The sequence below is a fragment of the Marmota flaviventris genome, chromosome 11 (genome assembly GCF_047511675.1).
Source record: "Marmota flaviventris isolate mMarFla1 chromosome 11, mMarFla1.hap1, whole genome shotgun sequence".
Classification (NCBI taxonomy): Eukaryota; Metazoa; Chordata; class Mammalia; order Rodentia; family Sciuridae; genus Marmota; species Marmota flaviventris.
The window spans coordinates 36054107-36080413 of record NC_092508.1 but is presented as its reverse complement, the minus strand read 5'-3'; the positions used below and the strand labels follow the sequence as shown (position 1 = coordinate 36080413).

General features: G+C 37.7%; 1 protein-coding gene across 1 annotated transcript in view; it reads right to left on the bottom strand.

Moving 5' to 3' along the window:
* Positions 1–26307, bottom strand: part of Satb2 (SATB homeobox 2) — a 171008-nt gene that overhangs the window by 22098 nt on the left and 122603 nt on the right. The window contains exon 10 of the mRNA XM_027925025.2: positions 10601–10798. Coding sequence (XP_027780826.1) covers positions 10601–10798 — 198 coding nt within the window. The remainder of the gene's footprint in view (positions 1–10600; positions 10799–26307) is intronic.

The window sequence follows — 26307 nt, the reverse complement described above, 5'->3', positions numbered from 1 at the left end:
AGCTACATTCCACCTCTATTTCCAATGCAATCATCTCCCAGTTTTATGGATCTGAATAATCACACCCAAGTCAGAGTATGTGAAATAAAGGTCCAGCACTGACCAAACAGCCCAACCATGGGAACTTCATCCATCCTCGCTCACTTCCCTTCTCTGTAGATGTGCATTTCTGTTTCTTTTGCAAAGACCATGAATACCTTTCACATCAATAATGACCTATGCAGGAGAGACACTGTGATAGAAAATTTAAGGTAGAAATGTGAAGCAGAGCCCTATTATCCTAGAACAGTATGTGGTTTTCTGCCAAACATCTCACTATTAGGAGAGGCTAGTTTATACAACTCATCTGCTAAGGGCCAAAGCTCCAGTCAGTGCATCCCAATGAGCTAAATGGTTTGGTTGGTGGACCAAAAATGAATTGGTCTTTACCCAGTCCTAAGTAATAAGGTTGCTACTTGCAGAAATCACTCTAGGTAGAGAGGATAAATATGAACAAGACAAAAAAAGAAAGAAAAAAGAAAAAGAAATGTCCATGTGGTCAGGCAAAATTATAGATGGAGTGGACACTCTTACTTATCCAGTTGTTTTCCATCAGAACTACGTTTTTAAATGCCACTTGATCACTAATCAATACATATAATTCCTTGCAGTGTTATAAAAATCACTGTAGACTCTATATGATAGGTTCAGAAGGTCAGTTTGCTTTGGTAATTTCAAATAGCCATTTTTTAAAGGTAATATTGCTTTTTTCTGAGAAGTTCAACACATTTTAGAGATATTATCCAGTTCATTCTAAACAGCTAGAAAAAAACTGCAGCCAAGAGATGCAACCCAAGGTCAGGACAAGGAGAAGAAATAGAACCTATGGATCCCACTAAGTTATAGTCTGAATTTTGCATTAATTCAAGGGAGCAAGGGAAAAAACCCAGAAATCTGTTTAAAAATGCACTCTGAATAAAGAAGAAAATTACTTAATATACATGTGAAATTCTGTTTCATTCACTGTTATACAAGTGGTGCCTAGAATAATACTTGGCACAAAGAAGGAGCTCGACAAATACTTGTTGAATGAACAAGTAAAAATGTGAAAATAAAAACGATCAGTCATCTCAATCATGTCTGTACCATGAAGCCTGAGAATAGGTTTATTGATCAATTTTAATCCTCTTTTCCTAAAGCCACACTTGGTAGGAATCTAGGGAAGCATCAAGGAATGCATTTTCCTTCTCTCAGATAAAACGTGAGGAGGTCCTTGACAAGGATGACACATGTCTATCTGCAAGGGTCCTCATTTTGGCTTAGGCTCCCCACTGTTGCTTTTCCTAGGTGGAGAGAAATGGCAGTCTATATTCAAACATACTTCCTACCTTGGTCTCTTTATTTTCTCTTTCTCATTGCCAAAGCAATGAAGTTCACATTTAATGTTTGTCCCTTCACAAAATGTATTAGCCATTGCCCTTTGGTTTTTCAGGTTAAAAAAAAAGAATGTTTTAGAATATTCAAAAGAGGGAAGGGAAGGAGAAAAAGGCAGGCAGGCAGGCACAGAAACGTGGAGTTGACCAAAAGAATAATAGTAAGAATGTCCCCTAGCAAATCCCATGGCATTTTTTTTTAAGACAACTGTGCTTTGTGCTTCTGGTATGCTCTTTAGTCTTATTTTCCTATCAGATCATCAAAAAGAGATTGAAATGCCAAAGGTTTTGTATTATATGTAGTTTTTGTATTAAATGTAGTTTTATTTAATATCATCAAGAGGAAAAGAATATGAAAACGTGTCTAAGAAGTATCCTGCTGTCCCAAACTTTAAAAAATAGGCAATATTTTATTAATATAGAAAGACAATATTCCTAATTAGAATAAGTTATACCCCATGTATGTATACTATGCCAAAATACATTCTACTGTCATGTACAACTAAAAAAACAAACAAATAAATTTAAAACAAAAAAATAATGTATATTAGTGATTTTGTGGTTTCTGAGCATTAGACAGTGTGCAACTTGATCTATTGGTACTGATGTAAATAATAAGCTAATTCTGATTCTTCCTCTTACCTATGAGGCAGTGTTAGGCCAAAAGCCTTCTGTTTAAATGCAGGAATCTAAAGAACAGGGAGTGTATAAACCCAAAGAGTGAGTAGCAGCAAATATACTGCTTCTCAAAATGTAAAATATCAAAATTAGACTACTATTTAAAGAGACACAGCAAATATGGGAGCACAGATAACTGAAGAAACCAAGGTTCCTCTGTTCCCTTAAGGGGAGGAAGACTGGGAAAAGTGGAACCCAGCTGTTTGACATTTTACTTCCAACCAGGGGCTAATCCTGGATGTTTAATTTGGGAAGGTGATGTATTATGAAGTTTCAGCCACTGGAGGGGAGCTCTGCTTGGCAAAGACACTAGAATGATCCCATGAAGAATGAAAAGTAAAAAGCTAACTCCAATTATTAAAATGAGAAGCTAAAAAAAATGAGAAGCTAATAAAATGTTGAACCCACTCCAAAGGAAAAAAAATTTTAAGTAGACTCAAAAATGACTACCATAAAAATTTAAAGTTTTTGTCAGTATCTATAGCACAGTGACTAAATATGTGGAAATACACAATGGACGTTAGAAAAATTGCAATGAAATAAAAAGTTATAATGCTCTACAAACATACAGAACTTAAAAATACCCTTGGGCACTGATTTCCTGCTATTTATGTATCCATGGAACTTCACATTTTTGAAAAAGGTCATATGACTCTCCCTTGATATGAATTTATACTAGACTTGTTAATCATACTTGCAACAAACTACCATGACCAAAAGGCAGGTTCCCAGTGGCCATACTTTCCTGAAGGGGCCCTAACTTTCTGGCCTTAGGTTGCCCATTTGTAGGTTATCTGTAAGTGGTCTAGAGCCAGTTGGATTTCTACTTCCTATTCTTCTTAGGATTGTTCTGGGATTTTGCCTAAGAAAGCTCTCCCTTTAAAATGCAGTGCCTTCCAAATTAAGCATTCAGACTACTTGTTGGAAAATCAATATTAAGAAAGCCTGCCTTCATGGCGATAAGATGGACCAATTTCCTTCTCAAATGAGTTTAAAGTGGTAAACAGGGAGTAGGCAACAGAAGCTGGGCTTTGATAAAGGTCAAGAGAAAGATCATGAGATTGAGCAGGAATCCAGGGCAGACCAAGGCTTTGAGGAGGCCGAATCACAATTTAGAGAAACTATGAATATTACTCAGAAGTTACATGATAGACAAATATACAATAAATGGCAAGTGAGGTGATGGTTGGAAGAAAATCTTCATAGTGGGAAGAAGCTGACATGGGGAAGAGGCTGGAATGCTAAAGATGGCCAAGGAGAAGGCAACCCATGAACAGCAGCTGCTGAATCCCTAGTTCCAGGCTTGAGAAATCTGACCATCCTCAGAGTTATGGATTTTAATGAAATTCTATCTTCTTCAGTTTATTTGAGATTTCTGTGTCTTATAAAAGGAAAATTAAAAAGAAAAACACCTTAATGAAACTTTAAATGTAAAAAAAAAAAAATAGGCAGGCCAACTTTCCCTAAATATCCAGAAAAGACACAGCTAAGCCCAATCTACTGACTAGCAAACTGATAATCTGCTTCAACTTTCTGATATTTTCAGTCAGGGAAACTTATTCCATAACACTGTGGAAGAAGGTGAACCCAAGATGGAAATGTCCATCTCCTAGAATAAAAAGAACTGATTACAAATGACTTTCAAGTCTCTATATTTCTGAATAACATATTTTAAAAATTAGACATGTTGAAGAACTGGTGAAAAACAAACCAAGAATACTTTTAAGTTGAATAAATGCATGATGGATAACATAGTATTAGTATGCAAAAAAGTTAGTGTGGCCTCTAAAGTTTTCCCAAGTGAGAACCAACTTCTTTGTACCCAACTGATGCAATATTTCACTAGAAATGGCAAGGGTTCTTTTACATCTCTCCTCAGGACTTGAGTTGGGTTTCAAAACTCTGGAGCCACATTCAAACAGCAGGCTTTGAGCAGGAGTTTGGAATAAATCCAAGGTGAAAAAAAATTCTAATAACCTGATTATAGAATTTGCAAACATCCTTAATCAATTAATTAGCTTATTTATTTTCCTGGAAACTGTTCTTTTGGAAGCAAATTCATAAATCAAGATCTAGTCTGTACAAGTAAGAGTAGGAGAGCAGGACTGAATGCTTGTTGCTGAAAGGCAGTACCCTCAAGTGTTAGGAAGGACAGTCACATTCTAAAGTTATCTTAAAACTGCAAAAGCAGTTTGATGAAATGTGGAAATTTTACTCCTTTTCGTTTTGGCATCATACTGATGAGTTATATAATTTTTGTCCTTCAAAAAAGAAAGCTCACAAAGCTATTACTATTCAGTTGAATGATTAAAAATAAAATGATATATGTTAACAGTTTTGTATAATATCAGGCAGCTAATAGTAAGTGCTTGGGGAATGCTGGCTGTGGCCATTTAGAACTTCTTTCCAGCACGTGCACACGCACAGACACACACACACACACACACACACACACACACACACAACACACACCCCTCCAAAGGTGAACAGATGTGAATTTAAGTTCTCACTTTGGGCAAGTAACTAAATTTCTTCAACCTTCGGTTTCTCATCTGAAAGTAGATGAAAAAACAACCACTCTCTTAGTTTGTCATAATGACTGAAGAAGAGAAAATGTAAAAAAAAATCTCATATTTTGGAGAGTTTGATTTCCAAAAGGCTAGTTGCTGCCAGGGAAGAAGAGGAGGAGGAGGAGGAGAAAAAGGAGAGGTGTCACTGTTATTATTACTACTAGGTTTTGTACAGGAGAACCTCCAGAATCAGCCTCAGAGATATCATGATTCTTCATCTTACGCTGTTCCTGGGGCTTCACAACTAAAGACCATGGGCACCGCAAGCTGGGGAAGCCTGTTTGGGTGATTGTCCTGCACATTGTGGAATATTTGGCAACATCTCTGGCCTTCATCCAGTAGATCCCAGTAGCCCTTTCAAATTATAATAACCAAAAATGTTTCCAGAAACTGACAAATATCCCAAGGTACACAAAATCACTTCTAGGTGAAAACCATTAGTGGACACCAATGACAGGAAGTCTGTGTCTCAGAAAATGCAGAAAATTCCCTGAGCGATCTGCAATCCAAATGAGTAAAAGCAAAATGCTGGTGTCTGGCTGTCACCGGCCAGGTCTCACATTCTTACTCAATGTAGAGCATGGAATTTTAAAACAAGTACTTGTCAGGAAACCACATAGCAGCAAGCTCAGAATTCCTGAACTTACAAAATAACTGATGGAAACCCTGTGGTGGAAATACAATAAAGCAATAAAAGCACAAACTACACAGACCTGAACAATTTGGCAAAAGCTCCCTAATCAACCCCACTCAGAGACCTAGTCACAGTATGAGAGATGTCCTTTCTTCTCTAATGCATTCGGAGAGAAGTGTGGTCAGAGGAAAAACTGGGTGCCAGAAACGCTGTGTTTCATTCAGCAGGGGATCCTGGCTTCAGGCAAGGTTCAACGACTGCTCTGGTTTTTCCAATTGTAAAATGGAGTTGGTAATAATGAATACCCAGACCTAACTACTTTTTGATTCTAGGAGAGGATATCCATTCACTATAGGGCCTCAGGTCATAATAACCGCGAGGTGGGAAATCATTACAACCACAAGAAATAATTTTGTCCCCAACCTTTTATAGCAGAAAATAAAATTTATTTCATCTTTTTTCATGGAATGTTTTGGTTTGGCTTGGTTTGCTTCACCATGTCTCACCTCTGTTGATCTTTGTGCTGGCTACACTTGAACTACAGACATAATGTAGGTTAGTATTTTTCAACTTTCTTCCCCATTATCAACACCCCATGGAGGCTTTTTAAAGTATTTTTTTTCCTAATCATTTCCCCATTTCATAAAACTTTAATGCCAGAGATAATGCTAAATATCTCTTTATGTATTGAATCCCTTTAGAGGACCACAAACCATGTAAATCTAAGATTTTTATGCTTCCTAAGAACCACTTTTTACCCGCTAGGGGCAAGGTTGCCCTCACTGTGGATCCAAAAGCATGAATGGATTCAGTTAACAAAATGTGTTTAGAGGCCAGAAGGCCAGCTTCTTCTCAGAAATATTTAAATAGGGCCTCTGGAGATTTGGAATTCCAAAAAGAAACTTAAGAGAAGCCAGATAATTCAATATGACATGAAAGCGTCCCTAAAGAGACTGGATTCCCAAGGAGGAACCATCTTACTCTTCAACAATAGTCAAGTTTCTGGGGCTCACAATACTCCTTGTTGGTACCAAATTCATCATGGTCTCAGCTGCAATCCTGCCTTATTTCTGAAGTGAAATTCCATCAAACATGCATTTATTGGTAAGTATGTGAAGGATTGTGTCAAGTGTTAAGATTATAAAAATAAATGATATATACTGTCCACCATTAAAAAAGTCAGAGGCCCAGGCAAAGGCATTTGAGCTTTGGTATAGTAACTTCAGATATGGGGATGGAATCACAGAGGCCAGATTACCTCATGGGGGCAAAATGACACTACAGATGTGAAGCCTAAATGAATGGAGTGGACAGGCTGTATGAGCACAAGCATAGAGAGCAGGTGATGGGGATCTGGGCAGCAGGATGTGAGTGGGTTCCCTATAGGAAGAGTGGAGCTCCGACCATGGGGCACTCTGAGTCAGTGTGAGGGTCAGATCTTTAAACTTTCCAGATTTTATGTTACATCTCCTGACTTTTAAACATGGGTTTACAATTTTAAAACTTTAAAGGGCTTAAAAGAGAAATATGTGCAGGCAATTAGCAGACTGCCCATTTGTAAACTCTGTCAATCATTGGCAAGAAAACCTTCCTCTTATTTGTAAGGAGAGAGGCTGTGACTCCAAAGGACTTGTCAGCATCACAGAACACACCAATGAGGAGGGTGGCAGGAAGCTCCTTATTTGATCTAGTACATGTGTGGGGCCCTAACACAACAGATTAAACCATCAAGTCCTTATGCACAAACATCACTGCCTCGCATCTTCTCCCCTTAGGAAAAATAAAGGACTAGTGTACTCAAATTACCTAGAGAAATGTAAGTGGCACTTTTCCATGACCAGTGGGGAGGACATCTCTGCATTTTATTAGGCTGCATATGTGAGAAGCTCTTGATCATCACCAGTTCAACTCATTCTTCACAATTTAGTAATGACACATTTTCCATCTAATTATGAAATACAGCATTGCCAAACTAATATCATCCTACGTATGAATTTTAAAATCTCTAAAAACATAAGTAAATATATCTCCCTAAAATTCTAGCTGATACAAGAGCACAAGTGAATTCCAATGAGTCCAGTGATGGCTTTTGGACAATTACAGACATTTTTTAAGGACTTGGTATCTTTTTCAATACAATCCTCCCCAAGTCACAGAGGTTATGCCAGCTAAATTCTTCAGTCTTAGGAATTCTGATGACTGGTTTCAGTTATTTTCTTCATTTTTTCACATTATAACTGCAATAAATAATTAATCCACAGCTTTGCATTTTGCTGACAAACATAAATTCAGCAAAGCAGTTGTCAGAGACAGGCACACTATGTATAAAACTAAAAAAAGTGATGTACCAAAAATTGATGGGATCAAGGTCAATGGGTAGGATATTTTCAATGTACAGGAAATTACCTTGTTTGTAAACTCTTTAGCTAATATCTGAGGGATAAGTATAAACTTTCCCAAAATAAATGAATTTATCTAAGTAATATCAGAATTTAATGTTAATAGCCGCAAAGTACTGAAAACTGAAATGGAAAATTATAGACTGATTCTTGCTTACCCATTAAATGTTGTCAGCACAGTATCTAATTCTGACATACTAACATAAAAGATAATAAAACTCATAAATCAATTGGCTGTCTGCTTCTAAGATACTTCATTCAAACTAGTCAATTGTAAAGCAATTAACCGTAAGCTGGACATCCTTTTAGCTATATACACAGGAGGCTCACACAGACAATTTCTGGACAAGGATTTAAGACCAATGGTATGGAAGCTATCATTCAAATTAGGTAATCTTCAATCATAATAGAGACTGGGTTTTCATGTTCTTATCTCAAAATTTTCTAAGCTTTCAACTTAGATCATTATTGTACTACTGAAATGGGCCTTTCACTAAGCTCTAGAAGAAGTCAGTTTTTCTCCCTTGGACATAGGCTGGACCATGCAAAGTCAATGTCAGTGGTTCCAAAGGCAGCCTATGGCCTCGTGCTAGTTTAGGACAGAAGTCTGGACCAGTTTACATCGCAATGAGGAAAAAAAAAAGGAGGGGGCAATAGCAAGTTTCTCTGGCTGAATTCATACTGTTTGTTTGGTCTTTAGTCTAAAGCTATACATTTAATTTCTGTGATATTTAAAATTATTAAATTTTATGAAATGATACTGATAATAAATGGAAACTTCCCTTGACTTTTTCAAATAAATTTATTTCCTAAAATAAAAGACAACTTATAGAGGTCCCTTTTTAATTCTAAGAAGTTAAAATTTCAAAGTCAGAAAACCACTGCACTGTGTGACTCAGTATGCTGGTCTAATTATCTGCAGGGAGGTGCCCTAGTGTTTGGATGAGGCCCCAGCCAGGAAAGGACTAACACTGGAAAGGGGGAGGCTGGGTCCTGAAGAGTAAGCCTGTGGTTCAGCCTCCTGGGAACAAGTGACTCTGCCACCCACTAACTGTGCACCCTGATCCTCCACCCATCCTGGGTTCACTGCAGACACTGCAAGAGACTTCCTAGATGAATCCGTCAGCCTAACAATTCATTCTATGGACAACTCACTCTACAAACTCAGCCTTGGAAACTGACCAATGATGGCATGAAAGCATTGACTGAGATGTCAATATTTGGATGAAAAGTGACCTGATGGACCGTTAACTTCTGGCTTCTCCCCCAGGCATGTGAGGATGGAGCAAAGGGAAGGGACACAGACACCTTGGGGTGTATTTCACCACATTCTTCAATGCCTCTCTCCTATTACATCTTTATCAAGAAAACATAGCACACCCTTTCGCATCTTCTCTTCCATTCTTCACTTTTATTCCCTTTTATTTATTTATTTTTGGTGCCAGGGGCATTTAACCACTGAGCCACATCCCCAATCCTCTTGTTGTTGTTGTTGTTCTTTTTAGATATATGGGACAGGAAAGTGTATTTTGACATATTATACGTATGTGGAGTATAACTTATTCTAATTAGATCCCATTCTGTGGTTGTACATGATGTGGAGTTACACTGGTCATATATTCATAAATGAATAGCAAAGTTATGTCCAATTCATCCTATTGTTTGTCCTATTCCCAACCTCTCTCCTTCCCTTCATTCCTCTTTAACTAATCCAATGAACTTCCATTCTTCCCTCTCCCCCTTATTGTGTGTTAGCACCCACATATCAAAGAGAATATTCAGCCTTTGGTTTTGTGGGTTTGGCTTATTTAACTTAGCATGATATACTCCAGTTCTATCCATTTACCAGCAAATGCCATAATTTCATTCATTATGGCTGAGTAATGTTCCCTTGTGTATACATACCACATTTTCCCCAACCTTCCTTCCTTTCTTTCTTTATTTATTTATCATTTTGAGATAGGGTCATGTTAAGTTGCTTAGGGCCTGACAGAGTTGCTGAGGCTGACTTTGAACTTGCCATCCTCTTGCCTAGGCCTCCTGAGTTGATGGGATTAAAGATGTATGCCAGTTCACTGGGCCCACATGCTTGCACTCTTGCCTCAACTTCTCCTTTGTACACAGGAAATTCAGAGAGAGGCCATAAATGGTCCTCTGCAGTAGCAGCAGCGACTGATGCTACTGGGCAGCAGAACCGAACCTATTCATGAGCAAAATTCCAGGGAGTCTCATCACAGACACCCTAGCTAATACTTCTTGAAAGTAACTTATTTTAGAATACAGAGTCAGTAAACTCAGTTAATTTCAGGAAAAAAAAAATAGTATTTGTTTCAATGAGAGCAAAAACTAAGCCAATAGAACATGCTACCCAAAAGGAGGCAGATTTCTAAAAGAGGAAACCAAAGACAGCAAAAACTCAACTTAAAATTCTAAGAATCTGTCACAATTTTTCTCAAAAAAGGTTCAGATGAGTTCAAAGGTACTCCTCAGGTCACATGGCTATGATCTCACCTTTACCAAATGTTCCATGGGAAATTTTGGATTAAACTCTTTCTTTCTTTCTTTTTAAAGGAAAAAAAAAACTAATGGAGAATATGTTTTCTGATTGGGAGATTTAATTTTCCACAAGTGCTAGGGCTTCATAACCTCACAAGTAACATGCTTTGGGGGAAGCAGCCATCTTTTCATGAGACTTCTTAGTCATTTTTCTCTGTGTGCGCGCACACACACTCACACACACATGTACACTCATGCAGTGCTCATTGTGAAAATAGGGTCCTCTGTCAATGGGCATGTGGCATATGCGACCAACCCACAGGAAATGGTGTGGTGTGCCTCTCTGACCACTGGCAGCTGGGGCAGGCACAGGAAGTCCTGTGTGTTGGAGGGAGGGGGCGGAATGCTGACCTGCACCGGCTCAGGTGGGAGCTGGACCACGTGCTGCATTCGCTCACTGTGATGATGCCGTGACTCCTCTTCATAGATCACATCCCTCTCATGCTGGGGAAGATTCAGGAAACGACGGATAGTACACAGGTTCTCCCAGAGGGTGCGGTTTTCTGGGCTTGGGTTCTCCTTCCAGCGGAGCAGTTCACAGAGCCAGCCCTAGAGAGAGGAGGCCACCTGAGTTAGCCTGCAGAGTGGAGAGCAGCTGAGTGGGCCTGGACTTGAGGTAAGCACCATCCCACCTCATCATGTTTTTCCATGAAAATTGTTCCCACCAACCTGGGGAGATACTGAAAAAGTGTGATTCCAAAAACCAACCAGTGCCCACATAGGTACTTATGCCAATGCCTAAGAGTCTTCACTCCTGGAGCTTATCAGGTTTCCTCTAGAATATATCCTTGATTACAGTTTCAAATAGAAAGAACTTTCTAGATCCTCGAGTAAGATTACAGTTATCCAATTCTCAAAAAAGGTAACTTGTATTGGTCAGCTATAACTTTTGCAAGTTACCAAATTTACTAGCATTCCCATCTAAGAAAAGAGTGAAGATGAATATGTATCATAAGAGGACAAATTCTAAAGAAGAAAAAAATGTCTACATGTAAATAGCACTGAATTTTTAGGGAAGAAATATTCTTACAATCATTAGCAACTCTGCATAAGAAACAATAGCCCTAGCTAGAATGAAAAAAACAAATGTACATTTGCCATTTGCTCATTCTCTGGATGCCTTGGGCTCTAGGACCTCTCAACTATCATCTTCCTACCACAGCCACACCTGCAGGAAGGTAGGCAGTTGGTCAGGTCACACCTGCAAATGTCTGTCTCCCTACTCTGGCATCCGGATGTTCTCTCTCTTGCAACTGCATGAGAAAGAAAATGTAATGCAAATACTGATGGATTATATGAAAATAATACAGAGGATGCTGTCAACATCGCTCACTGACTCATGTCAAAATATTTTACCCAGTAGCTTTCTAACCCATCATTTCTAAGCTACATTGCTAATTTTAAAAATAAGAACTATCCCATATCACGCCTCTTGCAAGAGTAAAAATTTTTCTAAAAAGGTACATAAATAAACACTACTGATTTTGTGAAAAATAAATCCCAAACCTCAACAAATTCTATATCATAACTTGTAAGCCAATGAAAGTTCCTGACACGCATCATAAAAACCCCATATAATATCATAAGCCGTTGTTTGTCTAACTCTCCACTGTGTCTTCTGCCTTTACCCAAAAAAAGGCAAGATTTGATTATCTCCGCTGCATCAGCCAAGACAGCAACACCAGCTGTTCTCATTGTGCAGCCTCTTCCTCGCGGCCTCCATGTTAATAACCTGATCATTCCATTTTCTCCTTCAACTGCCGGCTGCAGCACAGCGAAGAGACAAAAACCCAGGCCCATCTGCAGCAGCTGTAGGCACTGAACTGTGAAGCCACTGGGGATTTATAAACTAATCTGTAACACAACACTGCCTTGTTTTTACAAGTGAGAGGCCACATTTGCGCAGACCTGATCTTTTCTTGCAATAAACTGGGAGCTTGGGAGAGTTAGAGGGTTAGGAAGAATGAAAACAAGATATCTTATCATTTGCTTGGAAATGTTTTTCCAAGCATTTTCATACTTCCTTTTTTTCCAATTCAGTTAAGAGATAGGTAATGGTTAAATTTTCAAGGTGCCATGTGTATGAAAAAAATGAAGACAAATTTTTATTCCTACCAGAAAATAAATTATATTTAAATAAAAAATCTCCTAGTCCCAAAGTATTTCCTCAAGGGTTTCTTCATACAAAGGAAAGAATTCTTGAAATGAAAAATAAACCATCTGTAGGAAAAAAAAAATAAGCTCCTATTTCTCTGTCTTTTCACAGATCTGAATAAGTCTCCAACTGAACTCTTTCAAATGTTTCAAACAGGTATGTTTAACATCTCCCAGGGGAAGCGATAGCATAGAGACCAATCATTGAACGGAAAATAAAAACAAAAACCTACATCTGTTAAAAGATGAAGTTCTGAGATAGCCAGACCTTAAGGAAGACAGCACCTGCTGTTCCCCTGGAGGGATGAATTGCATTGTGGGAAGCCACAGCTTGAAAAGGAGACAGGTGACAGCTGAGTGGTATCTCCACTTATGACACTTGGAATGTCTTACACAACATTCATTGCCACGTTTGATTTATATGCACTGTTATAATCTGCACTCATTACAATCACTTAGAACAACACTCCGGGCCTCGTTATGGACTGTGTGCTATCTGCCATCAGTCTTTAAGAAGTGTAGTGCTCAATTTGCCCACTGACATGCAAGGTCTTGACCTTGAAGCTATTAGGGAGAGGATTAGACACAAGTGTGATCATGTGTGCAGAAATAAGCAAACCAAATTAATTTCTGGCATAGGGAAGTAGCCAACAAGACCCTGTTCTTAGGGCACCAGAGAACTTCCTCAAATCCCTGATGGAGCTGAGCTAATAGCATGTTTAAGGGAACCCGGTTTTGAAGATGAAGCACATTCATGGTATTTAGAGGGTTATTAATCTAGTTTCCCCACAAAGTGTTTGCTTGGCTGATCAGATTAAGGAATGGAGCCTTCAACGGCACACCCCCACCACAGCAGGCCCTAAGAAATCTGTGCTACTTCACAGCCTTGGACATATTGCACCATGTGTACCCAGCTGCTTCAATAATTAGCTTATGAATGTATCAGCTGGTTCTGTGATTTTTATAAATAATAACTAACCTACGGAGCAGAAAGACTGTCGAGAGCCTTACAGTAGCACAAAATCACAAGGTACTCCTAACTCTAACTTGCTCTTCTACTGAATGCTGTATTCCCCACCAGCAGGGCCCCTGTGACGCCATTTATGAATATTTATTTCGTATCTGAGATGGCGTTATATTTTTTTGTCAGTTTTCTTCACAGCAGCCATGATTTGATTTCACTGGCTCCCTTGCCCACTCCATGTATCTGAGTATGTATCTTCAGGAAATCTATTCTACCTCACTTCCCCTCTCACCCACCATCTTCCTATTCACATGATCCTTCCACCAGCCCATTTGGGATGCTTATCTCTGTTTTCTCAATAGGGTGTCTTATTAGCTTGTTTGGTGGCTAATGAACATGTGAGGAAACGTCATGCTGTTGCATGAACACCCATGTGTAAATTGTGAGTGAACCCATCACAGAAGAGATAAAGGGTCCCCACTTTGGGATTTTTTTTCATTTATATAATTTTGCATGCCATCCAAGAAAGTTTTGCAGTATCAGGCAAAAAAAAGTGTAAATGTCAAATAAAACAGTGACAGATGACAGTATTCTCTATTGAATAGCACTGTTTCTGTCGTGCATGTTCAATGGGAACTCATGAATTATTAATAAACAAATCTCCTTTTTCTGTTAAAACTCTCAAGTAGGTTTTTTGTTGTTGTTCCCTGTGTGTTGTGTGGAGCATTCCAGGAGAATTATTTTCATTTCAGAAATGCTGATGCAGAAGTTCATCTGATTTCCAGCCGTGGCCAGCTCTATGAGTGGCATTGTGAACTATGTGTCTCTGCGGTTTCTCCCTTAGTTTACTTATAAGTTTTGACCCGAGGTTAGTTGAGTATTCACATGGTCAGTTTAGTTTTTACAGTTTGATGAAACTAGGAATAAAGTGAGATACAAGTTTTTGAGCACAGCTTGGAAATGCAGACAGCATTAAACTTGCAGCCATGAGAAATAAGTTCCTTCTCTGTCATTAAACAACTGGATAACCTTCAAGTTAGTGGTTACCCTGTTGGAGCATCTAGTGCTCAACTGTAAAAGCAGGGACTCACAAATGATGGTCTAAGTTGTTCTCCTGTTCTGCTTTCCATAATCTGTTGCCTTGCTATATGAAATAAGTAGCTGACAGTGATTAGTAATCAGGGATAAAAGTACAAAGAAGAAACCACTTTGGCCAATTGGTCATGATAAGTGTCACTGATGATGATACATTGATACCATGATACAATGCACTCAGGATACAATCTACTGCAAAGGACACAATATGGTATTCAAGGTAGTCTGGCCTCAAATGCATGACCTCAGTCATTGTGAGAAAACATCAGAAAAACTCAAATGAGAGATGTCTGACAAAATAATCAGTCCTCTTCAAAAGTGATGTAGTCATAAAAGGAAAGACTTAGGAATGGCTGCAGATTGAAGAAAAATAAGGAGAATCAACAATTAAATGCAATGTGGTTCCTGGATAGGTTCCTGGATATTTGTTAGCAGAAAAACTAGTTAGTTAACAGTATTTAAACTGTGTTAACCGTGTTAACATCCCCTAGTTTTGATAACTGCATTATTATCTATGATTGCACTATTGTGATGGAAGGTGTCAACGCTGATAGAAGCTAGGCGAGGGATGTAGAGTACAGGGCAATTATCCTTTCTGTGCTACTTTTGCAACATTTCTGAGAGTCTGAAATTAGTTCAAAACAAACAAACAAAAAATACAGTGACTACCTAGAAAGTATACACAAAAACATACATGGAGCCTAAGTAAAATTTTGCCACGAAATTCAAGATTAAAATTTTCTTTTACCTTCAATCTCTGAACCAAGAGAAGGAACATAAAAGACTTCTTTGTCATTGATGGTTAAAGAGTTCCTGAACATTCCGTGCATAAGCAAATAATATTTATTAACATCTCATTTTAGCCATCTCATCAGCCTCTTAAACAAATATATTTCCCTCAGTAGAAAAAACAACCCTGACCTCCTTTTCCAACTGTGCAGGTGAGGCAACACTCTACCAATCAAGATATGGTTTGTTTACAACCCACGTGTTCCTGAAAAGTTGAATGCCAATCTAAATTTACAAAGCAAATCATGTTGTAAATGTATTAGGTCTCCTTACTACTTGAAGAAATGTGCCATTAATTCCTTTTGGAAGATGAATCATAATAACTCCATAGTTTATCTTCTAGTAAACTGGTTATCATTAACAAGTTACATAAAAGAGACAACCTGTAGTTCACAGTCCAGGAGAATTAGAACATATAAGAACCACAATAAGAATCACAGTTTGCTCCTGTTTTTTTTTTTTTTTTTCCATGACCTCATTCCCGTCAATTCCCCTGATGACCCAGCGACTGCAAATTATACTCCCTAGAGATGCTTGGAATATTCCCATTGCCACGCTTTTGCCATGTTACTGCCTTGGCTGGAATGTCTCATACCCAAAACTCTGATCCCATGAGATGTACTTCAAGACCCAGCTAACATGAATTCACCTGATCTCTTTTGAGAATTGGTTGCTCAATCCTATATGACCCTAATGCATTTGTGTATACTCTCACAATTTGATGATTATTACTGGTAGGAGTAGGCCTGTCTGTATCCCCATCAGAGGTGTCAGCTTCTGGACAAGAATGGGGTACAAAGGCTGGTTTCTAAGCATTTTCATAGCATGGTTCCTTGTACATAGTAGATGCCCTACACATGATCATTAGACTGAACTGAAATTATCAGAACACAAAGAAACTAGCCTAGAAGAATGTTTTGTGGCCTCAGAGTTATTGTTAAAAAGCTCACTAATTTTCAGAAGCAACCCTGTTGATGTTCTAAGGTCTATTTCTCCATCTCTAATGCATGAACATGATAAAAAAAAATGGGGCAATCCAACTTTAACCCCTTATAGAAATTACAAACAGTTTATAATCTGCTGAGCACTCACTGTCTATGTGCCATGCAACATGTCTGGTATGATTTAACTGTTATCACTATGTTTTACCTAAAAGGTTAATGGAGATCACTGACAAGACAGTGAATAACTCTTGACTGAGGAAATTCTCAATTAGTGCCCATGAGAATATGGCATCAAAAGTGAACCTTGGGAGATAAAGACGAATTTCATCATGTGGGGAAAGGGAGTGACTGAGAACACATAACAGAGATAAAGCCATCAGGTAATGCAAAAACACGCAAAATTATCATACCTGAGGAATCAGCAGCAAGTCTGAGGGGCCAAAGCACAGACTAGAAATGAAAGTAGAGGCCAACTGTAAAGAATACCATGCAAAGAAATTTCACCTTAATCCAACAGGCCCGAGGAGTCCCTAAAGGCATTCTAACTGACATGACCAAGAATTAAATCTTCTTTCTTTCCCTCCCCTGCTTTCTTTCCTTATAACAAAAAGTCCTTGGGAAAAAGACCATGCTAAAGTCAAGAATACCACTAATCCTAATCTAGATACCTCCTTTTTATTTTCATAATCAAATAGTGTTGCTGGATATTAACCAGGACCCATAATGGCCTGGTAGTAATAAAGTACATACTTCATAAATCTCATCCTTTAGAAGTTTTCCTTCTAAAAAGAAATGGCAGAAATCATAAGCATGAAACTATATTGACCATTTTTTAAAGAAATATGTTTTCACCTTAGTCATTTTCTTGTGTGTGTGTGTGTGTGTGTGTGTGTGTGTGTGTATGTCTTGCTGTTGTTGTTGCATGTAGGAATTTTTAAAGCTCTCCTGCATTGAAAATAAATGCGGGAATGGCAGTATCTATTTTACTTATAAAAATTTTAAAGGTTTTAAGTGTTCCAAACAATATACCAAAGGCTGAGAATGTTCAAATGACCAAGGAGGTAATTTACAAACAATAACAGCCTAATTTGAGTTTGGAACTATCAGATATGAGTTTGAATCCTAGTTCTAAGCCTTATGTTTACCAGATATGGAGTGTGGGGGTGGGGGACAGCAAATGAGAAGAGTGAGGTTCCTGTCCATGGTGCTGAAATGTCACTGTGAACAAAACTCCTTATTTTGCCAGGACACAGTTGATCATTCTAAATTGTGACACCTTAAAAAAAAAAATTATGTTTGTAACTAATTTTCTAGTTTTAATATTTCAAATAAATACAAAGCAGCATTAAACACAAGTTCACAGCTTTCTTTGATTTCCAACAAGTAACTATCTCTGTTGAATAAGGAAGGCTGTATGTTCCTCGAATGTGGACCTTGTCACAGTGACAACTGTTCCCCTGGATGTGCCTAATGCAGAGCTGAAGAGTGGATTCTAGTTAATAATAAGCAACCCACCCTCTGCCCCTCGAGGAACTCCAGTGAATGAAAAAGTCAGCAAATGAACAATTCCTCAGGAATTGACTCAGGCTTCTCTCAGCAGAAATGGAAAAGGCCATTTCCTCACCCACATCTTCAATACAGAAAATGTCAGCATATGTAACCAAAAGGAAATGTTTTCTGAGTGTCTTAAAAGAAAATTCATATTATTAACCACAGACAGTTCGCTTTCTAAATGGAAGCACATAAAGTCCCCAAACAAACTTTTGTAACTGTGAAAGGATTTCTCTTCAGCTGGTTGAGACTCTTCTGAAGTGTGAAATGAGCCAGATAATATTCAGCTCTTGTTTCTTAGTCACTGAATTCTCTTTTCATGAATCCAATAAGTGTCTATTAAAACAAATAAACCCTCTAATGATTCAAGATAACCTAATCAAGAAGACTGAAATAGATAAGAGGCTAAATACAAGGGAGACTTGTCAAGGGCTTCAGTGAATCTCCAACAAGGAGGTCACTGAAATCTGAAAAAAGATAGGTGCTGAGCATTTGGTTATAGTTCAAGGTTAATTATGTTATTCCTTGAATATGGTAAGTAAAAATGATCTGCTTCTTTCTTTTTTATTTTCCAAAATGGTGTACTAGGAGCTGAACTGTATTTTCATGGGGACAAATTTTCAGCTGTCTCTGGGCTACCTTAAGCATGTCTCTCACATTTCTATGAATGTGTTTGCAAAGACTGAGTCTGAAATTGAGACTAATGAAAATTTTATTTCAGAACAACTCTTTAACTCCATTGTAGGTGCTCAAATTAAAAGGGCATGACCTAGAATTCTGTTGCCTTCCTTGTCATAGACATATGGTATGTACACAACTATACAATATTATAGAGACTCAGCATGCTTTACATATATAAATATGTACACATATGCATACATGCATATATGGGTACACATACCTGAAAAAAGCCATTCATATCTGTCAAAAAGAAGAATGAGGGGCTGGGTCGTGGCTCTGTGGTACAGCGCTTGCCTGATGTGGGTGAGGCACTGGGTTTGATCTCAACACCACATAAAAATAAATAAATAAATGTATTATGTCCATTTACAATTAAAAAAAGAACGAATGGGCAATCTTATACTCCACCATTTAATTACTATGCATACATTAACAGAAAGATATGTTAGGCTAAAATATCATGTCAGCACGCCTGTCACACAGTTGAATATGCTAGGTGAACTTACTTAAGAACTTATCAGAACCCTAGGTGGGGGAAGAACAGGGTGAGGCATAGAGTAGAAGACCACGAGTATGAACTCTTCTGAAAAATCAGAGTGAGGAACAGAGAGAGACAAGCAAGCAACTAGGACACGATACCCGAGGATTGGCTCTGTGAGGGTTTGGCCCTGTCATTGAGCATCCTAATCTAGTTCTATAAAAATAACATGATTAAGCAGTCTCTTCAGCAAAATGGTAGGAACTATTCATAAGCACCAGTTTCTCCATCATAAGAACTACAGTTTAAGTCAATGTCTTCTTCCCAAGAGGGCTGGTAAGAGTTCGGAGAGGTGCCTTTAATATTTGCTGAATTTGCTTCAAAGGTGCCGGGAAGAGGCAAAAATGCCAACTAGAGATTTCTGCAGTAAAAATGAGCTTAAAACCAGGAAAAAGACAGTAACAATGGGTTAAAGATATTTTACATTTTAAGAACTGCATATGAACCTGAGATAGGAGTGTAGGTATGTAATCCCAGTGACTCAGGGGGCTAAGGAAGGGGGATACATTAATGTATCAAAATACATTTCATTTTGAGACCTGTTGTCACTAAGAAGCCAGCCTGGATGACTTAGTGACAATTGGTCTCAAAATGAAAAAATAGAAAGGGTTGGAAATGTATCTCAGTGGTAGAGCACCCTGGTTTCCTTCACCAGGCTTAAAAAAATTTTCATATGAATTCTGTGATTATAATCTTCATTGATACCTAGCCAAGAAATCCCATAAAAACTAGTTTTAGGGAATGAAACAGTAACACAATTAAAGTTAGGGTGGTTTAAAAAAACCCTATTCTTCATAATAAGGCTGATATCAAAGCTGAAATTCTATGTGAATTTCTGATCATACCTCAATAAATCCAAATCCCTTAAAATTAAGCAGAGAGTTTTATGGGAGAGGAAACTGAAGGTCCCAACTTGATGCTTAGGCATCATGGCATTAGCCACTCCCTTGGTGTAACATTTGGAATTTTAAGAAATTGCTATTACTATGAATAGCAATTTTCATGTAAATATACTCATTTTTTAAAATTTAAATTTGGCAAACAGCCTTGAATTGTTATATACATGCCCCAAAGAGTAGAGACTCCCTGATAGGCTGTCAGAGGGTTGTGTTCCAAAAAACCTTGCCCAACAGGAAGGGGCAGCTACTTAGGCAAGGCTGTCTGCCTTACTGAAGACAAATGGCAAAATGACCTCATCTGGAGTGAGAATGACACCACCAACTCATTTTTACACAAGGCATCCTATGGGCTGTACTTCCTGTCTCTATATTATAGAGATTAGGGCAGCCACACTTTATAAATTTATTCTTCTATGTAAAAAGCTTGCCACTAAAAAAAAATTTTATAAAATTATAATATTGTTAAAATGTCTCACAACCCAAAGCAAGAAATAGATTTAATGCAATTTTTTAACAAAATTCCAATGATATTCTACATTGAGATAGGAAAAACAATCCTAAAATCTGTTCAGAGTCTCAAATCATTATATATTTAATGTAATAATCCCTATGAAAATTCCAGAGGTTGGGGCTTGGGTTAGTGCATGCTTAGCATATGTAAGATTCTGAGTTCAATCCTCAGCACCAAAAAATAAATAATAAAGGACAAAAGAAAACAATTCTAATGGCATTCTTCAGAGGAATAGAAAAAAAAATCCTAAAATTCTTATGGAACCCCAAATATCCAAAACAATACTGAGAAAGAAAAAAAAAGTTGGAGGCATCATTCTTCCTGATTTAAAATTATATTTCAGATCTGTAGAAATCAAAACAACATGGTACTAGCATAAAAACAGACTGATGGAAGAGAATCAAGAGTCCAGAAATAAATCCAAACATAAATGATCAAATAATTTTTGACCACAGCACTAATAGGACACAATGGGGAAAGTATTCTGACTAAATTATGTTATGTGCATGCATGAGTATGTAATGACAAATCTCACTACTATGTATGATTAAAATGTACCAATTACAAAAAAAGAATAGACTCTTCAAATAATGGTGCTGGGAAAACTGGGTTTCCACACACAAATTAATGAAATTGGACCCTTATTTTACCATACACAAATAAAAACTCGTAACAGATAAAGACCTATGCTAAAACCAGAAACTATCACACTACAAGAAGAGAATGTAGGGGAAAAGCTCCTTGCCATTGGCCTTAGCAATGATTTTTTTTAGATATCATAACAAAAGCTCAAGCTCCAAAAGCAAAAGTGACTGGGATTAATCAAACTAAAAAGCTTCTGCACAGCAAATAATCAAGAGAGTGAAAAAGGCAACCTACAGGGTAGGGAAAAAAAATGTTTTCCAACCACATATGTGTTAAGAAGTTAATATGCAAAATGTGTAAGTAACTTTTACAACTCAGTAGCAGAATGATAAATAACTTCATTGAAAAATGGACAGAGGATCTTAACAGGCATTTCTCCAAAAAAGACATAAAAATGGTCAACAGATGTATGGAAAAGTGCTCAACATCACTAATCCTCAGAGAAATGCAAATTAAAACCACCATGAAGTATCACCACGTACTTGTTAAGATAGCTATTACCAACAAGAGCTAACAATTGTTGGCAATGGTGTAAAGCAAAAGGAACACTAAGACACTGTTGATGAGAGTGAGTCTCGATCTAACCATCATGGAAAACAGTAAGGAGGTTCCTAAGAAATTAAAAACAGAACTACTTACTATGTGACCCAGCAATTCCTCTTCTGGGATGTAGGTCAAAGAATACAAAATCTCAGTAGAAGAACAATATGGAGAGCTAATGTATAACATGAGGACTACAGTTAATAACACAGCAATGTATTAGGGATTTCTGGTTAGTAAGTATATTTTAGCTATTCCTGTCACAAAAAAGGAACAGTGTAAGATAATAGAAATGTTCATCTCTTTCACTATCAGAACCATTTTATTGCCTAGGTTTCGCATAACATTATGTTGTAAACCTCAAATATAATTAAAAAAATATTTAAAAAATAGAAATAAAATTAAAGGAGCTCCTTCTAAAAGAAGACTTGAAATTTTAAAATGTCTTATAATTATGTACTATAAGGTCTCATCTTAATTATAATATAAACACACATGTAGACTCATGCACCCATACACACTGAAAGACTCTAAAATGCCAATAGTAACTATCTCTCAAATGTGAAATTACGGTTGATCCATGTTTTCGCCTTTGTATTTTTCTTCACCATCTGAATTCTCTAAAATGAGGATATTATTACTCATGTAATTATAAAATAGAATATTCATTTAAATAGAAATAGACACAACTAGGTTGAACCTGGGAAATTTTTAAGAAGAGACACAAAAATAAAAATTAGTACAGTACCCATGACTGAAGAAAATGTTAGCACATAAACTGAATGTGACATAAACTCCAATAGCAAAGAACAATAGAAAAAAGAAACAAACCAAGTAATAGATCCATCATTTTCCTTATGTAAAATTCTCTTTCTTTCCTTTATTTTTGCTTTATTTAAAAAGAACCTACCAGAGAAACATTTTAAATCATTTAGCCTGCCAAGTAAATTAGGCCATCAATAAGAAGATTTTAGGGGGGAAAAAAAAGAATGTTCACAAAATCTGAGCCTATAAATTACATCTAAAACATCTGTAGCCCCCCATTTTGGAATACAATTCATTATGTCAGGAGTTGAGAATACAGAATACAATTTTCTTTTTTAAGAAACATAGTGATAAGACATAATGGCCAATACACAAGTCTACTTAATCCTAATATACATGAAGCATAGAACATACTGAAATCCAATTGCCATGCAGAACACAATTTCAACAGGGAAAATCATATCAAAACTGTACTGGAGGCCAGAAATCCACCTCTCTAGCTACAGTGTGAATCACAATTGTGCCTCCTATTCTGGTTTTTGTAGCAGGAAGATGGAGTCTTCCATCTCTGACTTTGTTGTTGCTTCTGCAGTTTGTGAATCTGGAAAGGTGTGAGTGGCAGAGAGGGAACCTTCAGATTGGCAGAAGTCTTTAAACCTGGGTGGAGATGAGGATCCCTTACCAGTATGACAGCAGACACCCCACTGCATCCCTGTTGTTCCCAGATCACCCCCTTCCTTTTATTTTAGCAGCTTTGGGACTGTACCTTTCATTACTAGCTCCTGGGGCTTACCACTGGGCTATTTCTGTCCCCTTGTCCACACAGAACAGAACAGTGTCTGTTTCCCTCTATCTTCCTGACACAGAAAGTAAGCATAGTGCCCTCCTGAACATTTTGTTCATTGGCTTTTTTTTTCCAATGGGGGGGGGGACAGGAAATGGGAACTAAAATAAGCCCCTTTCCATTTCTCTCCCTACTCTATTTTTACCCAAATTTAGTGGTAAAGCTGGGTCTTTGGGTGTACAAATAATGCAGATTCAGGCTCCTTTTGAAAATCAACTTCAAATGATTCTCAACATTCTATGAGCTAAACAACTGTAGACTATCAAAGATGACAAAAGGCAGATCATGAGAAGAAAAATGAATGAATGTCTGGGAGGAGGGAAATTGATTCAATACAAATGTGACTGAAGATGCAATCACAAAATATCTGAGTATCCCTGGAGGACTGCAGTGGGAGAGCCCTCAGTTTACTGTTTTCTCCCTTTTGTATTTCTACTTCCTAGATCACAGGTGATAAGATAAAACTGGGAAGGCAGGGAGAAAGAAGCCCTTCTAAATTTGAGTATGGGGGACAGGGAAATTGCTGGAATCTACTGAGGACAAGGAATTCCTGTGCCTTCACACTGCATCTTGGGCATTCATTCCCTGGTGGCCCTTTGTACATAAGGGTCAGACTGAAATGATTCAGAAAATGTCCTGGACCCATGTACCTTATGACTCCTCCTAAGAACCCCTCACTCCTATTTCACAGAGAATAGTCACTGGCACAGTGCAATTCTATCCCATAAAGACCAATGATCTGAATATTCTACAGAAAGAAAAGATGGATAATCCTCAGAATTTACACACACACACACACACAAATATTCTAAGCAACTAAACTGATCCTAAATTGAAAATGAAGGAAAAGTACAAAGTGAAATGTGCTGAAGCAAGTTTTGCCTCTAATTTTACTCTTCTTTGACCTCTTTCTCATGAATAAAGAGGCAAAGGTCAGAGAGGATATACCTAACAAAATGAGATGATGGACTGGCCTGTCTTGACAAAGAAGCAGGCTCTGACCTGCAGGCGGTGGTCTGCAACCCTACAAATGCATCCTGACTAACTCATGGACTCAGGAAACACACACACACTTCCCAGTAATGGGTTTTCACAACCAACTCATTTGTCACCCTTTCAACTCCTTTTCTGAAAACCTCCCCTCCATTGTGCCTGTACTCTACACACTTACAGCCCCAAGGACCATCTTGGCAGACCACCCTCAATCTTTCTAAAATTTTCCTCCCTTTTTCCTATTCCTCATTCAAAGCTTCCCTAATGCTCAGGGCAGTGTTCAGTATTATTTTTAATAGCTGATTACAGCAATTCACACCAAGGAATGAATAAGGTTTATTGGAGGGTTTATTTCTATTTTTAAAACAATTTCTAATGGAAGGGGAGAGTTGCTATGCATATTTGAACTGGGCCTTCAGGGCTCCAAGCCTCCTCCAGTTCACAAGAGTTCCTAATTAAAGGTTTCACTAATTTGACCTCCAGGAGAATGAAAGCCTTTGAGATGTATTTGCCTGCTCAGTCACTCCAAGAACTTCTGGATCCCTCCAAAGGAAAGCAATGGAGGAAAAGGAATGAAGAGGAGAGAAAATCTTTGCTCTCTCAGTTCTCACAATCCAATAAAACAGGTGTTACCCCTTGATCAATGCAGCTGGGAGAGGTCAAGTCCCAATGTGAGTCATACATATATGTGTGTGTGTGTGTGTATGTGTGTGTGTGTACATATGTATGTACATATACACATATATGATATGCACCAAATGTACATGCAAGGCACCAAATAATGCAATTGATTTCACTAAATACACTATCAAGAGAATGCTGCTACTGCTGCTTATAAAATGGAGTGACTATCTTGTGCTAAACTGCCTTTGCAACCATCAGTTAAGTTCTTTGTTTGATGGTACCATTTTTTTTTAAAAAATAACATCCCATTTGCTGACCTAGTTAGCTATTTACAGTAAGGCTCCCCATTCATAAATAAGACCACTGCTCTCATGCAAAAAGAAAAACTTCTGAGTGTCTTATCCTCACTAAGGCTCTACCTCACCTTTCAGCATATGAATCACCAGAACTATGATTTCCTCCAGGTTCTACAAAACCAGGGCTACCAATTTCTTCAGGAGGCATCAAAAATGTGCTTCTGCCAATTGGCAAACACAGCTTTCAATCAGCCACCTGAATTATTTTTGGAAGTCTGGAGGCATCATTAATTCCAAAAAACCATGGTGCCAAGTCAACAGGAAGATTACAGGAATTCTGAATCAAGTTTGCAGAATGCAGTCTTCAGTTTTTTTTTTTTGAGAGATGCTTCTGAAAGAAGGACTGAGTGAAACTTTGATATTTACATCAAGTCACAACCAAGAGGCAGGTTTGCAAAATCAATTGTGCAGCTTTTATACTCAGTGCACATTTACCACATATGTCCTTTATTACACAGTGGAAAACCATTAAATGCACAGTAGTTTTGCCAAGTGGCATTATGCATTTAACAGCTTTATTCATTTAACAGCTCCAACTCTCATTATATTTTGCCATGTGGTACATGGGATTTTATGCATTTAACAGTTTAAGAAGGCTCTACGGTGTTTTCTTTTCATGTTATTTCATACTATGGTTGGACATCACATCTTAGCCAACTGTATTTCACCAATTTCATTGATGGAGAGAGAGAAATCTGGAAAAATGACTATATTGAAGCTGAAAAGGGACACAAATACTGCAGTCCTCTTCAAATTTCCTTGATAGTCTTCTCTCCATTCATTAACATCTGAAAATAAATCAGGTTTCTGCAAAAACTGCAAGCAAAAAAGCCTAACCCCAAAACAATATAATTAGTCTAAATATAATATTTGTCACTCATAGAACTTAGTATTTATTGAAAACCTTCTTGTTTAATAGAAGTACAATATTCAGTGACTTTCACTATAGCACACACCAAAAGATCTGTTAGGGAGATGATGAACAATTTTACCATTTACATATGTAGGGATGAAAACATTTGTCATGCAAAGCCACCGAGGAAATCAAGTTCAACATCAAAGGACTCTCAAAAGTATGCCTTATCTCTCTTTTGTTTCCTCCACCATGTATTAATGGTTTATCTTACGGATTAAAAAGTGAGCACCTCAAACTAACCTAGGATTC